Source organism: Cannabis sativa, chromosome 9 (assembly GCF_029168945.1).
Source record: "Cannabis sativa cultivar Pink pepper isolate KNU-18-1 chromosome 9, ASM2916894v1, whole genome shotgun sequence".
Lineage (NCBI taxonomy): Eukaryota > Viridiplantae > Streptophyta > Magnoliopsida > Rosales > Cannabaceae > Cannabis > Cannabis sativa.
The window spans coordinates 6,916,765-6,934,805 of record NC_083609.1 but is presented as its reverse complement, the minus strand read 5'-3'; the positions used below and the strand labels follow the sequence as shown (position 1 = coordinate 6,934,805).

General features: G+C 31.1%; 1 protein-coding gene across 1 annotated transcript; it reads right to left on the bottom strand.

Moving 5' to 3' along the window:
* Nucleotides 1-825: 825 nt before the first annotated feature.
* On the bottom strand, nt 826-7,811 carry LOC115722245 (sucrose nonfermenting 4-like protein). Its single transcript, XM_030651400.2, has 14 exons — nt 7,492-7,811; nt 7,105-7,307; nt 6,893-6,980; nt 6,223-6,396; nt 5,791-5,925; nt 5,621-5,680; nt 5,227-5,316; nt 4,539-4,673; nt 3,981-4,125; nt 3,733-3,906; nt 3,086-3,149; nt 2,818-2,887; nt 2,010-2,124; nt 826-1,450 (listed from the first exon to the last, which is right to left on the bottom strand). The coding sequence occupies exons 2-14, from the start codon at nt 7,212-7,214 to the stop codon at nt 1,359-1,361; spliced, it is 1,452 nt and encodes a 483-aa protein (XP_030507260.1). The 5' UTR covers nt 7,215-7,307; nt 7,492-7,811; the 3' UTR covers nt 826-1,358.
* Between the last annotated feature and the right edge of the window lie 10,230 nt (nt 7,812-18,041).

Here is an 18,041-nt window from a genome sequence, read left to right as displayed (position 1 = left end):
CTTTTTAAAGAAAATTAAAATTAATTTTTTTAACTCTAACATAAAATCATTAAATATATATTTTTACATAGTTATATTATTATTAATAATTTTTTATTTTGTTTTATTTTAAAAAAAAATCTATCAAATTCATATTAAGCGAATTTTGTTTGACCTATTATAATTTTTTGCGACTCATTTTCAATTCCCGTCTAATTTTTACAATCCTAACCAATAAAATTCGTATAAAGTTGACATGTCATATCCACCAGCAATCATTTCTCAAGGGAATATAACAAATTAAAAAATATGGTGAAAATTTCATATAAAATTTGCAGCATTAGTACTAATTAAATTATTACTTATGTAGTTTTTTTTTTTTGAGTAAATATTACTTATGTAGTTTAATTAGTTACACTTTAATACTTATGTAATACCGACCATTATTTATTTGGTGCAAACGTGACCAATGACCTATGTGGCGGACAGTTATAAGGCTTGGCTCAAATTAGAGAGACATTGACCAAAGTCTAGATGTCGTGAACAAGACCTTTGCCATGGACTGGAGTACAAATTAGAATGAAAAGAAATAAAAATATAACAAAGTAGAATGAAAAGAAAGAAAGAAAGAAAGAAATAAAAGTCCAACATAGGATCATCCCAGATCGATTTATTTTGTTACGAATTTCATTATCTTATATTATTTTCATTAGGGAAAAGAATTAATTAATACTAGAATCCATCCATTTAACACTCTAGTTTTCTAATGCCTAAAACATTGCCCTTCATTAATAGCATCTCACCTTGCCCACACTTAATAATAAGCCATCTTCGAAAGGATTGAACTGCAAAAAAAAAAGGTGAAATATAACCAAAAGCCAATTACAGGTTAACAAGTGAGCATAACACAATAATTTCAATGGTTCAATGTTCTTCCTTCCCCAAACAATTTTACCACATCCTTTTTTTTATACTTTTTTTTTTCCCTTTTTTGCCTTCATGGTGACAAAAGACTAATACAAGTCCCTGGCTAGCCGGTAACATTTCCATCTACATCAGCAGCACAAATGAGGTCAATAAAAATAAGGGGAAGCGGGGAAGAAGACCAACAAATTTCCGGAGGGAATGAAATCCTCTCAAATTTACAGGCCTCTTTTCCTTTTGCCTGATATTCTAAAAAACCAGGAAACGAAGCAAAGAGGCCAATCCAATTGTATATTCAATGAGAAATGAGATCAAAGTCACCGAGCAAAGCACTGGATTCTCTAACGAACAGTTGGGTAGGATCATGAATGAATGATTAGCAGAAACCAAGTTTGCAGCCCAAAACCACAGCAACAGCGTCAACCCCTTTTATGATTTCCCGCCATTGTTTTGACCTAAGCAAGCAAGAACCTGAAAATATCACTCAGTGAAACAATGCCTTCAACTCGCTTGCTTCCAGCCTCCACAATAACAAGTCGTCTAACACCTGAACACATGCAAGAGAAAGGTTACCATAATATTGGATAAGTAAAATCAATACTTAGTGTCAACATTTTTAAATGGATTGTAACACGTCTTTCAACATCATAACCTTTAATGACTAGATATTTCGTCCATAACACGAAAAACTGCACAAAATTTAGCTTATGAATATTGCCCAGGGTATCAAACGTAAAGCCAACGCAGAGAAAACCAGAAGGCTCCACAAAGTTTGGTAACCCATGCTCTAGATTTTCTTTTTTTTGGTTAGCACAGTATATTATGTACATTTCTTTGAGTAATAAATGGACATCCCAGATTTGACTATAAGTTCAAGGCAGGAGAAAAAACCCTGTCCCAGGTAAAGGAGATAGCAAAATTTCCATTAATGTACAGACTACTGACAATAATGCTTCCAGTGTCCAGTCCAGTCGACGAATTTATGGAAATATGCAAACAAAATGATGACTAATTCTCCTCCATTGGCAGTAAAGCTACCATGATCAAATTTCTGCCCAGACGACATATTTAAGAAAGCACACAAGGAAAAAGGATAACTAATTTACCTGGATTTGCCAACCGCTCCATCACTTTATGCAGTGAATCAGAACGTAAGCACATCTGACATCTCTGACTTCTAGGTTCATAAGGAGCGTATGCATCTTGTCCCAACTGCAGTGCCTACAGAGTGCCACAAATGTAAATTTCTTTCTTTTGCAGTTGAACTGTATTGTTATTATTTCTAAGTCACCCCAGAAAGAAAACATGCCTTTGCAGTCAATATTTATCCTTCACACCACAGTTCATGCCTTTTCTTGTCTTAAAATTTGACATTAAGTCTCAATAAAATTCCATAAAATTGACTTTAACAACTAGTTCTACTAATCGATAAAACAAATTTTATGGGTAAATCAGAATAAATTAATAGAGAAATGTAACAGAATAAATGGAAAAAAATCAGAATCTTTTGAAAGATGTTGTTTACTAAAATTATATAGAAGCGGAATCATAATGATTTTACCTTGCTTACTTTATTGAAAACCAAAACTGGAATAATTAAATTGACCAAATTGCCCTTTTTGATTAAGATATAACATAACGTAGTTATTTTGTAAGATAAAGTTCAAATAACAAAATTGTCATTTAATATATTAAAAAAAATAATAAATAGAAGGCGTTACTCTTAGTGACATTCCTTAAAAAATTGTACAGAAAAGTATCCCCTTTCTTTTACTCCTTAACCAAGTTTTCCCATTCTTTATTTTAGTAAACAATAGAATAGGAATTATTACCATACTTATGATCCCCTTTCCAAGTAAGTAAACATGCCATTAAATATGACAAGTTAAAACTTTTATAAGTTACAAAACTTACCTGATGAATTGTCATTTCATTGAGATTAATATGCGTGTAAGCCCTATCTTTAGCCAAAGCTGTAATATCACTGTAAGTAACAATTGAAACATAAAAAACACAGTAAATTAATACAGTACAAAGAAAAACTAAATATCATAATCAAAGTATCACAACACAAATTATCAAAAGAAAAACAGGTATCACAACACAACTTTTTTTTTGAGGACTACCGACATAGTTTGTAATCAAAGAAGCAATATTTAGGTATTGAACTTTAATAACTGACCTCCGACAATATATATCCAGCAAGGAGTCGTTATCATCAACTATAGGTATTGAACTTACTTGAGCTGCCAAAAAAGAAAAAAAAAAGAGTAGGGTAAGAGTGTTAGCAAAATGAAAACATAGTGGCATAATTACTTCAAAATTGGACAAGTATACATTTTCCCACCAATATCATCTGCTTGTTACCTTTCAATTAATAAATTATAATTATTAAGTATGTGTAAGCAAAATCTATCATAAGGCATTATCGTCATACACATGAACTTAAATGGATCACAGCTTCGCACTTTATTATTATTATTATTATTATTTTTAATTTGCTCTATCCGCCCAACATTACAATAATTGAGGAATAAGAAACTATAACAATTGCTACATAGTGCTCGGGGGAACTCAAACCTCAAAACATTTTAAGAGCAAACCATGCAAGCCCACTTCAGTGCTTGGCAAACATTTTGTAGCAGAGTAATCATTAGATTTAAATGCTTATTGCCATGGGGCAGTGAAATAAGAAAACTGAATCTTGTTCGATCAATTCAACAAAAACACTTAAAGGCTTCTAAAATGTATATATATGAGATGTGTTCCCCACCCCCCACCCCCCAACCCCCCCACCCCCCCCAACACCCAACATAAGATTATACACACCTTCAACTAACAAATTTAGCGCTGAACTAAGAGGAGCACTTGGTCTCAACATAGCTAATGGCCGTCCATTTGATTCTCCAATTTGGGGAACCCATGTACCGACAGGAATTGCACCAATTGGTAGTTGGAGTATGGGCAATGAACTAGAACAATGCTTAAAATACCTGCAAATACCTGAAAACTAATACCATTTGTAAAAACAACTACATAGCTATTGTAACTTTAAAGGCACAATCAAAACAGCATACATTTTAGTATTCCAGAAAGTGAAGCAAGATGTAACAGTTGGGGAAAAGAACCGTCTTCAGTCGATGAATTGATAATTGGAACAGTAGCAACCTCATTCTGTATAATCTTCAGAGCAACATCTTTCAAATTATCATATGGTCCACCCTGCATAAGAAATAACACAAAAGAATTGTTGAATAGTTTTCTCCGTACCACTGGTAGCTCTGAGGACGTAATATCAAATGTTGAAAAATGAGACGAAAAATTAATTAAAGAACCGTGGAAACAAATTATCAAACTCATTTTTTTTCTACACTTTAACCTACAAATCACCCAAACTCATAGCAGGCCCAAGTTGGTTACTAGCAGAATGACTTAATATTTTCTCATAAAAAACTTTACTCACGTGAGATTGAAATTGCGAGACAATATTACCTAGTGACCTAGTTCTGCGCTCAGCAACGTTTCTAGAGCACTAAAGTCTGCACTTATCGTGCAACACACCAAGGCACAACAATAATCTTCATAATTAAGCCTACTGAATAAGCATAGTAAAATTCAAGAAGCAAAATTCTCACATGGACAAGAAGTCTTGGCAATGCTCTTCCATGCTCGTCAACTTGTCCGTTCAAATATGCTTTTCCCTCTTTCCAAGCAGATATAGTATGTGTTTCAAGCTCTTCTTCTGTCAGATTAGAACCATGATTCCCAAGCTAAAAGTAACAGTCAAGTTAGTATATAATATAATTACAAACTCAGAAATAATTTTGGAAACATACATGTCACGGTATTATTAAATTTAATTTTTAACAAACAAACAAAAAATCTGAACAATTTCACCCATCAAACAAATTGATGGAATAATTAAAACAAAAAAAATAATCAGGTGAAAAATCAATTGCTCATGTCAAATGTCAAATGACATGTTTGGAAAAAGATGAGAAATGAAATAAAGTGAAATTTCAAATAAATAAAAGCACGACCAAGCCTCTAGATCATATTTAAAGCAAGTCAAATTGACTGCAAAACAAAATCCAGAAACAAATATTTCAATATACATTCAAGAGTATATTTCATGACATGTGTTATTCTCATCTTACCATGTCACACTATCCAACAACAGAATTTGGGAACCTCCAAATTACTTCAAATTTTTTGTATGTTTTGTAGGAGCAAGAAAGCTTATCCATGAAATCAACAAAGTGATTTATCAATCTAGAAGAGCTCATAAATAGGAAAAGATCATAGTTCTAGACATGGATATACCTCTCTTAAAATTAATATAAAATCCAATGCACTAAGAACACCAACAAACTGTCCCCTCGTGAAGTCCCAAAGCGGCGCTAGAGGGATTCCCTGAAAATAACTTAAACTTAGAAAATTCAAACCAAGTACTTGATCAGCAGCAAATAAATACTAGAAAATGTTTAAAAACAACAGAGTGAAACTCAAACAGCAACACCAATGTAGTCTATTTGTCTAGTTAAAAGTGGATTTAGTCTTAGGTGAAATCCACAGCCATATAAATAATTAGACCTTCCTCAATTGTTCCCCTAAATTCACAACATTTGTGGTGACAATCATAGGTAAAATCTCAAACATTACAAAAAACCTTGAATGATTCTAAAAGCAAATTATTGAAAAAAAAAAAAAAAGATACCTGCTCATACAATATATGGAATGCTTGCTTCACAGGCAAATTAACATCCAACGCAACAACCTGAAAGCTAGACAGTTATTAAAACAGAACCTATCCAAAGATAGTCAAAATGGAAAAAAAGCAACAAAAACAGGACACGCAAAAAGGGGCAAATGGAAAAGCATCCAAACCTTGCCTGACTCGGGTAGTAGCTCATATACAGTGCGTGTTGACAAAAATAGTGAAATGCGGTGTCGGGAGCCCTGCAAATCAGCCTCTGATATCCTTGGCACTGCTTCAGTCAAGGAACCATCTGTAATTCGAACCTGTGTTGTCACAAAACCAGACAAAATAACAGTAACACAGCAAAATCAATAGTCCATAATCTCCAATAACTACTGCCCAGAGGAATGCACCATGCGCTAGAAACAACATACAGCAAAGAAACGCCACTTACCGCATACATTACTGACTAGAGACTATAGTACAAAAGAAAACCAGAAACAGTCTATACATCTATACATAAAAGAAAAAAAAAAACTCAAAAGTGTGAAACAAACAGAAAGAAGAAAAGTTAGTTATCAATAGTATCTAATAGCAAATTAATAATCATTAGTTCTTACCAAATTCTGGAAGGCTTCAGTATCCACATCCATATTAGGTCCAGGAGATATTACTGGATTAGGTAGGAAACTAGGGTCTGTAGCCAACAGGATAGTGTTCACTACGCCATACTCGCCACTCACATAAGGTTGGTGCTCATCATGTCGCCATTCTCCATCAACAAAAAACTTATACTGCACAGGGTATATAATACATACAAACATAAGCCTCCAATTTAAAATGCATTATTAATATTATTACTTCGAATCTCTGCACCGCACCTAAGCCTACAAGAGGAACAAAAAACTATAATAGTTGCTATGTAAGCACCCCTTTTGAATTGCATTATATAATTGCATCCATAGTGTCCATAATTCTACAATAAAGGTTAGTGGGTTGCTGAAGACAGCAGGTTCTCACATTGTAATGTACATATTAAACCTACGTTAATAGTCTTTACATGGAAGTGACCATTTAAAGCACCATTTCAATATGCCATACTGTATCTCTAGAGTGCATGTCATAAGTAGAATTACATGTTTCCATCAAATCAAGGATATAAATCATCAACTAAGTATTCAAAATAAAAATCCATTAAATCACTAAAAAAAATTTCTTGCTAAAGATTAAATCGCTATAAAATATAATGCATGCATTCATATTGTTCTCCAACCAATTTAATCAACTAACCTGGTGGTATCCAGGCAATAGGCTGTATATAGCCTGGAAAACGGTGGGGCAACCCTCCACTGGTGTCATAGGAACAAGCTCAGACCACCTTTACAAAATTAAAAGCCAATCAGAATTATTATTATTATTTGGTTCATTCTCAATTCGCATGATCATTAAACCAGAATGAGTTAGTTAATTCGTTGAAATCAAGTTCAATCCATTTCTATTACCGTGTGAAAGAGCCACTGAGAAAAACACTTCTACCCCCATAAGGCCACACGAACCGCATTGGAATAAGCACTGGACCTGGAACGCCACCAACCTCTCGTGAAGCATCCATGTTTGCAGCAAATATTTGCGTCAATAATTTACCAAAAACTCACCACCCACCAAGAAAAAAAGAATTCTTCAACATCAAAGCTTTACTTATTGCCTGTAAAATCAAATTGAACCAAATTGAGTTAAATTCTTGTCCTTGCCCTAAAAAAGAATATAAATTTCAACAAACCTAAATAACTAAAATTACTCTGTAATTAACCCAAAGAAAGCAAAATAAGAAAAACACAATTCAACTTAAAAAATCATAAAATAAAACAGAAACTGAGGTCACAACTTACAAGTTAATGAGAATCATCGGTCAAAACCCTAACTCTAAAAAGACAAAAATTCGAATTTGGGAAAGAAAAAATAAAAAATACTGCAAATGCAAGTAGAACTGTAATCGAATTCGAAACCCTAAGGAAGCCAAAATCGAATATAAGTAATTTAAGGGGACAAAAACAGAATGAAATGAGATTAAATGGTGGGTGAGAAAACCGAGAGGAGTTGCGATACGATCGAATCTAATTTCGGAACCCTAAAAAGACAGAAAGCTCCGATAGAGATTGTTTAGAAATAAAAATAAATAATAATCATAATAAAATGAAATTGCTTTTTTTTTGTTTTTTTAACAAATGAAATTACGAATTTGATTATTATTTAAGGGGGTTTTTCTAAAATATTAAAAACTTCAGGGTCATATATAAATTTACAGAGAGTTTAGGGGACAATTTTTAGTTTCTAGATTGGTTTGGTTTGGTAATAACGGTAGTAGTTGGTGTTGGTAGAGAACCGGACGCACGTGCGGCTAGTATTGTGGGAACCGGAGAAAACTAACCGGACTACAAGGAACATCTTTTATTGTTATTTTTTAAAATGTAGGGAACAATCATTTTATTATATTGTTACAATTTTATATTTTGTGAATATAATTTTATTTGTTTTGTACAACAATATAGTCTTCCACCTATTCTCTGTATTTTTTTATTATTACACGAAACAACAAAAAAAAAATTCAAATGTTAGGTTTTCTAAGACTTTTATGTCATCTTTTTCTTAGGAAAAAAAAACATTTTATCACCATTGATCTTCATTTAAATTAAATTAATAGTATTAAATTTTATTCATATATATTTTATGCATCATGAAAAATAAAATATCTTAATCATTAAATTCTATGTAAAATGTAAAACTTTATGATACTCCTTAAGGAAAAAAAATATCTTAATCATTAAATTCTATGTAGAATGTAAAACATTATGATACTCCTTACAAGGAAAAAAATGTTACGATACTAAATCCAAACACTTTTATAATAAATTGAAATGTATAAAATAAGCTTAGTTTTATTAATAGTTACAATTTACCTAAGAACTTGTGTAACAATATAAATTTGAAGACATCATATCAGATAGTAAAGGTAGAATTTACATTGCATATTGATAAATTTTAAGTGTGTTTTGTAAATTTTAATAAAATATACATGAAATATCAATCGTTACTTATGACATTAAATTCAAGTGTTTATGCAATAAATTAAAGTGTTTATCTTTGGAAGATAACTAAACGATAATACTCTATTTTATTAATAGTTACACATTTTAAAAACTCGTGCTACAACATAAATTCAAAGGTACGTTACGACACTACATTTAATTAATTCTACAATAATTAAGGTGTACATCTTTAAAAAATAACTAAAATGAGAATATAATTAGTTTTATTAATAGTTACACTTTACCTTGTAAGAACTCGTGCAACAATATAAACTCGTAGGCACCACATCATACTAAAAGTACAATTTAAACTAAATATTCATATAAATGTTATAGGTATATAAATTTCAATAAAATATGGGTGAAATATCTTTGAAAGATAAATTTCAATAAATGTTACTTATGACACTAAATTTAAGTAATTCTACAATAAATTAAAGTGTATATTTTTGACAGATAACAAAAACGAAAATATACTTAGTTTTATGGGATATTGGTGGCTAAACCACTTGAACTTTACGATTTGTAACACTTAACCACAAAAACTGAATTTTTGGCGGCTAAACTACCTAAACCCTAATTCCGTTTTGCTCTGCACACCTCCGTCCAAAAATCACAGTTAAGTGCCACGGTTGACTGTCCACGTGTACACGTTGTACACGTGACAAGTTTTTAGTGGTCCACGTAATATTAATTTTAAAAAATAATTATAAATATTAAAAAGATTAAAAAAATCAGAAGAAAAAAAAATTAAAAATATTTTTTTATTATTTTTTTTCTTTTTCCTTTTCTTTTCTTTTTTTTTAAAAAATTTTTTTTCTTCTTCTTTCTTCTTCGTTTTTCTTCTTTGGCCATTTGGATTCGTGCACCACAAACGGTGGCTATACCAGGTTCTTCAACTCGTGCCAGATCGGTCCCGGCGAGTTCTGCGGCGAGGAGCTACTGCGCTTGATCCTCGATCTGGTGTGGTGTTGCCGTCGTCAACACGTACAGTCAAAGCCATTGTGCAAGTCGAGGCCTTTGCTCTGATCTCCAAGGATCTAAAATTCGTGGCGGCTCAATTTCGGCGACTGCATAGCAAACAGATACGACAAGCGTTCAGGTTCCACTCCCCTCAGTGGCGAACATGGACGGCTTGCTTCGTACAAGCGGCGTGGTTTCGTTACAAGAGAAGGAAGGAAGCTTTGGAGCTGAAGAGGATGGAGAGTTTCAATTCAGCATCATCGTCGTTGCCTTCGTCAGAGAGAGAGAGAGAGAGAGAGAGAGAGAGAGAGAGAGAGAGATAGAGAGAGAGGGCTTCTGTAGAAAAACGAAGAAGAAAAAAGAAGAAAAAAAAAAGAAAAAAAGAAAAGAAAAGGGAAAAGAAAAAAAGTAAAAAAAATATTTTTAATTTTTTTTCTGATTTTTTAATTTTTTTAATATTTATAATTATTTTTAAAATTAATATTACGTGGACCACTAAAAACTTGCCACGTGTACAAGTGTATACACGTGGACAGTCCACCGTGGCACTTAACTGTGATTTTTAGACGGAGGTGTGCAGAGCAAAACAGAACCAGGATTTAGGTAGTTTAGCCGCCAAAAATTTAATTTTTGTGGTTAAGTGTTACAAACCGTAAAGTTCATGTGGTTTAGCCGCCAATATCCCTAATTTTATTAATAGTTATACTTTACCTTTTAAAAACTCGTGTAAAAACATAAATTCGAAGGCACCACATCATATAAAAGGTAAAATTTAAACTATATATTCTTTAATGTTACGCACGTTCAGTAAATTTTTTGGCCGTTAAAAATTTTTCCTAAACTATTGAGATTGTTAGATTTTCGGTTATGTCTTTTGGACTAACCGATGCGCCAATAGCTTTTATGAATTTGATGAATAGGGTATTTACGGATTTCCTCGATATCTATATTATAGTATTTATCGATGATATTCTTGTGTACTCTCAGTTAGAAGTAGAACATGAGCAACATCTATGAATGGTTTTACAGTGATTATGGGAACATAAACTTTACGCCAAATTTAAGAAGTGTGAATTTTGGCTATCCCGAGTGTCATTTTTAAGGCACATTATTAGTAAGGATGGGATCATGGTTGATCCAGGAAAGATTGAATTCATCAGAGATTGGCCAAAGCCAAAAACAGTTACCGAGGTCAGAAGCTTTCTAGATTTAGCTGGGTACTACCGATGATTCTTAGAAAGGTTCTCCAAGATATCAATGCACTTGACATAATTAACTAAAGAGAATCAGCGGTTTGTATGGATGGACAAGTGTGAATCTAGTTTCCAAGAGTTGAAGCAGCGATTGATCACAACTCCAGTATTAGCATTACTGTCAGATTAGGAAAAGTTTATAGTTTATTGTGATGCATCCAAACAAGGTCTGGGATGCATTCTGATGTAATCTGATAGGGTTATTGCTTATGCTTCTCACTAGTTGAAGGAGTATCAGCAGTGATACCCAACTCATGATTTAGAGCTTGTTGCAGTGATTTTCGCGTTGAAGATTTGGCGACACTATCTTTAGACGGAGAAAAGTGTAAAATTTATGCCGATCACAAGAGCCTCAAATATTCCTTTACTCAAAAAGATTTGAATATGAGATAGAGGCGGTGGTTGGAACTAGCTAAAGATTATGGCTGTGAGATTCTTTATCATCTCGGGAAGGCCAATATGGTGGCAGATGCCCTAAGCAGGAAAGGTCTCGAGCAGATATTTAGCACGATTATCATCTCACCCCAGTTGGCAGATGACATGGTCAAATCAGGTATTGAATTTGTGGTTGGAAAACTTAGTAATTTGACATTACAATCAGACTTGTTAGAAAAAATTAAAGCTGCTTAGTTGGTGGATCCAAAATTGGTAAGGGTTTAAGAAGAAGTCTTAGCTAGCCAAGCTATAGACTTCTCAGTATCAGCTAACGGGGTGTTACTTTACAAAACCTGAGTTTGTGTCCTAAATAATGTGGAACTTAGAAAGGAGATTCTGGATGAAGCTCATACCACTCCCGATTCATTACATTCAGGTACCACCAAGATGTACCATGATTTGAAACCCTACTACAGGTGGTGCGCTATGGAAAATGATGTGGTGGATTATGTGACTAGATGCTTGATTTGTCAGCAAATTAAGGCTGAACATCAAAGGCATGCAGGATTATTGCAGCCTTTGACACTTCCTTAGTGGAAATAGGAAGATGTCACCATGGATTTCGTAGTTGGATTACCCAAAACCACATGTATGTTTGATTCTATATGGGTAGTTGTGGATCGATTTACCAAGTCAACACACTTTATGTTGGTATTATATTTATCCAAGATCTAAGATCTATTTGCAAGTATGTTGATTTAACAACCTAATATTGAACTTCTAAAACGATGAACTAAACACATAAAAGTTAAGAATAACTTACAGTGATTGCAGCGGAATTAATGTCTCCTTCCACTCAGATCTCTAACCCTTAATTCCTGTCTGTAGCAGAGTATAATCAAGATCTGAGCCCGAAAGTTCTTCAGTTGGATGTGATCCTTCACAGTCTTCCAAACTATGATGAGATACTGAATGATGTGAGTGGGCACTTCTCTCTCACTAGGAATTTCGAAATCTCTCTCTTATTTTTCTCTCTTGATTTCGTGTGACATACTTTGCAAAGCAAAGTTTTCTCAAGCAAAAACATGCATACAAAGAGAGGAGAGGGGCTGCTATAAATAGGAAAAGGGAAGATCACAACTTTCCAAATAAACAGTTTCCTCTTTTACTGTGTAATTGAATAACTGCCTTATTTAGTGTGATTCACCACTTTCCTATTTAGGCTAGGCTTTGATTAGCAATTAAATGACAAATTAAATTGAAAAATAATAATTGGGAAAAAGCAATGATGTGGCCGGCCATGGTGTGAATGGGCCTCACATGGATTTTGCAGTTTCCTCAATTTTATTTCTATTTCTCCAAAAATGTCATTTTTCCAATTCTAATCATTTAAATGCCAAAACCAATTATTTAATAACTAAAATAGATTATTAAATAATATTGCCATTTAAAATTAATTATTAATTCAGACATGCAAAGTCTCATAATTAATAATTAAACCTAGAAACCCTCTTATTTACAACTTCATCCCTAAACTGTGAGAATTCACAAATTAGACATAGTCTAACTTTTAGAATTATAATTGATTAATCATAAATCAATTATAGAGTCTTACAAACAGTATAGTCTCAACTAGAATGGGGACCATGGATCTATATTTAGAGCTTCCAATAAGTTGAACCGATTTACCAAGTAAATCCCTAACTTATTAATTCTTCGTTGAATCCACTCTTAGAACTTGGAATTGCACTCTCAGACTTATATAGAGCATATCATATGTTTCACGATATCAATATGCTATCTCATTTAACCATTGTTATAATCTTAATGTGATTTAGAGATCCTCTATATAGATGATTTACATCGAGACGGGACCAATTTACCGTTTACACCCCTCAATGTATTTTGCCCATTTGAACACTTAGTTACCTGTAAATGATGTTTTAGTGATCTAATATATAGTCACTGAAACAAGAGCTCATCCATTTACTTCTATTTAACTAAGCTCAAAAGGAATCATCACTTTACTTCTATACACCAGTAGAAGCTATAGATTTCCATATTTATGTTTAGCACTCCCATTCAGTTATGCTATCATGTTCCCAAAATATATGTATTATCCTGACTCAAAGCAGACTTTAACTAATAAATCAAAGAACAAGAATAGCACTCCTGAGATTGAGCCTAAGCATATCAGGATTTAGATTCTCTTAATCTAAGATCAACTTCTGACATTGACTTGGAAAGATACAACGGTAAGTTTACAATATCTTTAACCAAGTTCAATATCGGTCCAGTCCAATGCATACTCCATGCATTCAAAACCAGTATACTTTGCCAATGTTCTGGAAAGAACATAACACTTACTCCAAGTGTAAGTATACTTCATCGCTGATTATCACATCAGTGTAAATCCAAAACACTGATGAACAGGGACCAAATCTTTTGAATCATATAATCACAATCACATTCCACTGTATTGACGATACTGTAATTGTGAATAACTATATGTTCTGGATTTAACTGATTTTGTGCATATATCAAGTATATGTATTAAACCATAAACATGTAAACATACTTCACTTCTAAATTGATAACTAATCAGATTGTAATGAGTTTTATTTAGGGCATAAATCCCAACACTTTATACCTACAAAAATAACATATTCAATAGATCAATACACAGAACTTTATGTAAAAGAAATAGTACAATTACAGTGGGCTCCAAAGTCCATTGTTTCGGATAGGGATCCAAAGTTTACCTCTAAGTTTTTGGAAAGTTTCCAGCGAGCCATGTGTACAAAGCTAAAGTTTAGTACAACTTTTCATCCTTAGACAGATGGTCAGTCCGAAAGGACAAGATATTAGAAGACATGTTACGAGCCTGTGTGATGGATTTTGAAGGCTCCTAGAGTAAGTATCTGCCATTGATATAATTTTCATACAACAATAGTTATCAGAGTTCAATAAGGATGACTCCCTATAAGATGTTGAATGGCAGAAAATGTAGATCTCCAATTCACTGGGATGAAACTGGAGAAAAAAAATACCTAAGTCTGGAATCAGTTCAGCGGACCAATGAGGCGATAGCGAAAATCAAGACCAGGATGCTTGCTTCTCAAAATAGGTAGAAAAGTTATGCAGATTCAAAATACCAAAATATAGAATTTCATGTAGGAGATCATGTTTAGGGCACAATTTAGTACATGGACAATCGTTGCGTTAGTAAAATTAAACAAAATTAGACAAAAATCCTTGAATCTAACATTGTCAATAGTTTTGAAGAAAGTTTTAAAGACCTAAAAAAGTTCGAGGGACAAAAATCCTAATTAGTTTTGTATATATAATTGAAAATTCTTAAAAGAGGTGAAGTGACATGCTAATTTTTTTTTGAGGCAAAGGACAAAAACTTTATTCGAACAATTACTGAACAATACATATTGCGAAGCAACATCCAAACAACTCAATTTTTTTTTATCAAATCTGTTGTATCCTTCTATCTTCTAGAAAGCTTTAGAAAAGGAAAAAAAAATTGAACTCTAGCTTTTAACATCAGCTTGATTGATTTGCCCTATAAACATTGCAGAATCACAAGCCCTTTCAAAGATGTATCTATTTTGATTGCACCAAATAAAATGCACCATAGTAGCCACCAAAGTCGTAGATACTCATGCAACCAATCTGTTTATCAATAGCAACAGTAACCTTTTGAGGTAAAATGAAGATACTCATGTAATTTCGAATACCCAACAGAACAGAATGAATCAGCTAAGCTCGACTGGCGAAAAAAAGTTGTCGGCAAAAGAAAGGTGAAGTGACATGCTAATTTCCTTTTATTACTATATTATTCTGTTTTCTAATATTTTGTATTTTTTTAGTTTATTTTAAGAATTTTGGGTGATGGCTTCTTAGTTACTTTCTATGGAAAATTTTATATCTATCTACATATTTATACAATTGAGAAGGTATAAAGTATAAATAAAACAATTTTTTATACTACTTATTATATTTGTGTCAATTTTTTTTTAATGACTGATTTATTCAATTAGTTTTATTTTTTTAAAAATAAAATATGTTATTTTGATTTTCTATTATACAATGCCATCATATTCAAATATAAATAAAATATCAGAAAATGTTATTATATAATAGTAATTTTTTAATCACTGTCAAAAAATTAAATTAATTTGAATATTTATATAATTTATTTGTATAATTATCTATCAATTTATATACAGTAGAATTTCTATCTTAAAAAAAAACCAAAAGCCAAAACATAATTTGAATATGTTAATTTTGATAATATTTTTTTAAAAAAGTATTATTTTTAAAAATTTCAATTTAAAAGAAAAAACTAAAACGTGGCCATATAAGAAAAAAGACAAAATGTGGCCATATAATTTAAAATTTAGAATTATCAATTTAAAATAAAAATAAATAAAAACCAAAACTTGGATAAATATATTTAGATTTCATAATTATATACATGAGATCAAATAAATTATATTCTAATTGAAAGATTATAATTAAATAAAGTTACACTAGAAAAAAAAATCAAAACACTAAAAATATCAATGAAACAATAATAATAATAAACAATCGTTAATACTATATCATAATAAAATTATTTATGAGTAAATATAATATTTATACATGTATTATAATTTAAAATAAAATTATTAATTTTACATAAATAAATTTATAAACTATATGTACATATTTTATTAAGATATAATTATTTTTATATAGAAGTATATTTTTTTAAGATGAGATTTAGAAAGTGTATAACTAATTACAATTTAGAGGTTATTCTTATTTATAATTAGTTCAAATTGAAACTTAATTATTTATAATAAATTAGTGATTATTTTTTAATATGATATTTTTATATAGATGGTTTACTTTATATAATTGAGAGATTTAAAATGGTGAGGTGGCATGCTAATTTGTTTCCTCATATATTTTAATTTTATTAAATGGTAGGTGGTGCATTTTATTATTTTGTCTTTTTCACAATGAGAATATTAGAACTTAGATCCGCTTTTAATATTTGTCTCAATACGGTTTGTAACTTTGTAGTGGTTGACATAAATTTATAAGGGCATCTTTAACATTATGCTCAAGTAGTAAAATATTGTTATATTTTAGAAGTTGTTAAATCATTTTCAATTGAGTACTATAAAAATGGATTTCCTTCGATTTTACAAAAATGGGTTTATTATGGTTCTTATATTGGTTTGGGTTTGCTTATTCTTCGATTTCCAATTATTTATGGGGTGTGTTCGTCTTTAGGTTAGTTTGATTTAGGATTTTTGTTTTGTAGATTTGTATTCATAAAGAGTTTATTTTTATTTTATTTACCCGTTTCTTTTTTTATTTTAATTTTTTTGTTTTAAATTTTAGTTCATAAGCTATATTTCTAAAAATATTATTAGTTAATTTTAATTTCAAGTTATATTTCCAAGTTTTTTAGTGGATAATGCCACATCATTGGTATTTTTATGACTTGTCACTTGTAAGTCTACCTGATACTTGGCTTCCGAGCCACATAAGCAGAAATTGGGATTTGTTGGATGGGGAAGTATTTTTGCTTACAATTTTGAGGTTTAAGTAGTTTTACCACTAAAATTTTAGAATTAGGGGTTAGTTGCAATAAACTAGACATATTTATGAGAGGGTTATGCCACAAATTACTCATAATAACTACCATAATTTTTGTAAGTTACAAAGAATTTCCCATATTTATGTAATTTTTACCTAAAATATTAATTCTCAATTATCAAACAATTCTCTTGAAGAACAATTTTCTTCTAAATATGTCCTTACACTATTTTAAAATAGAGTAATATACGGTGATAATACCTAAGTTTATTTTTTAGTCGTAGATTAATACTTAAATATTTTTTTTGGCAGTAAAAATACCTTCTATTATACTTTTGTTGCATCTGTAAGTACCTAATCGTTGAGCACATGTCACTCTTTGATTGGTCCACATCATTTAATTTATATATTGTATTTAAAAATTAATTTAAACATTTAAAAATCTTTTTAAAATTAAAAAAGTTTTTTAAAAAATCATTTAAATATATTAAAAATTAAACATAGTCTATTAAAAGGAATAAAAGCATAATGAAAATAAAATTAAACATGATTTATTAAACATACTTTAATATTCATGCGCATCAAAGTTATTTTGAAGCCTACCAGTGTAATTTTTTTGGGGATGCATTGGAAAGTTACCCAAATATCAGTACTCTTCGTGGTAAATGCATGTCTATTTTTGACATTTTAAAAAATTATAATTTTATTTTTTTATATGACGATATGTATTATGTTATATTATTTAATTAAAATATGGTAATATATGTTATTATGTGAATAATATACATTAAGTGTTTGGTAATAAATTGTGTAACATATGATTTATTTAACCTAAAATTGTAACCTACACTTTGTAACATGGAGATGAGTTACAAAGTTAATTGTTTTTGTAACTTCTTTTGTTTGATTATATTTTGTATAATAAAAGAAATGTTACAGTGTTACACAAAAATTGATGATAGGATTCAAATATTATGAAATATAGTTGTTACAATTATATGAATGCTCATTATATGAGAGAAATGAGATAGTGTGTTTGAATTCTAAGTGTGATCACCTAAACACTATATAAATGAGTCTAATGTACTCATTTGGATGAGAAATTTTCTATCAAAAAAGCACATTGCTAGAAAATCCTAAGACTTGCTAATTTCTAAAGTT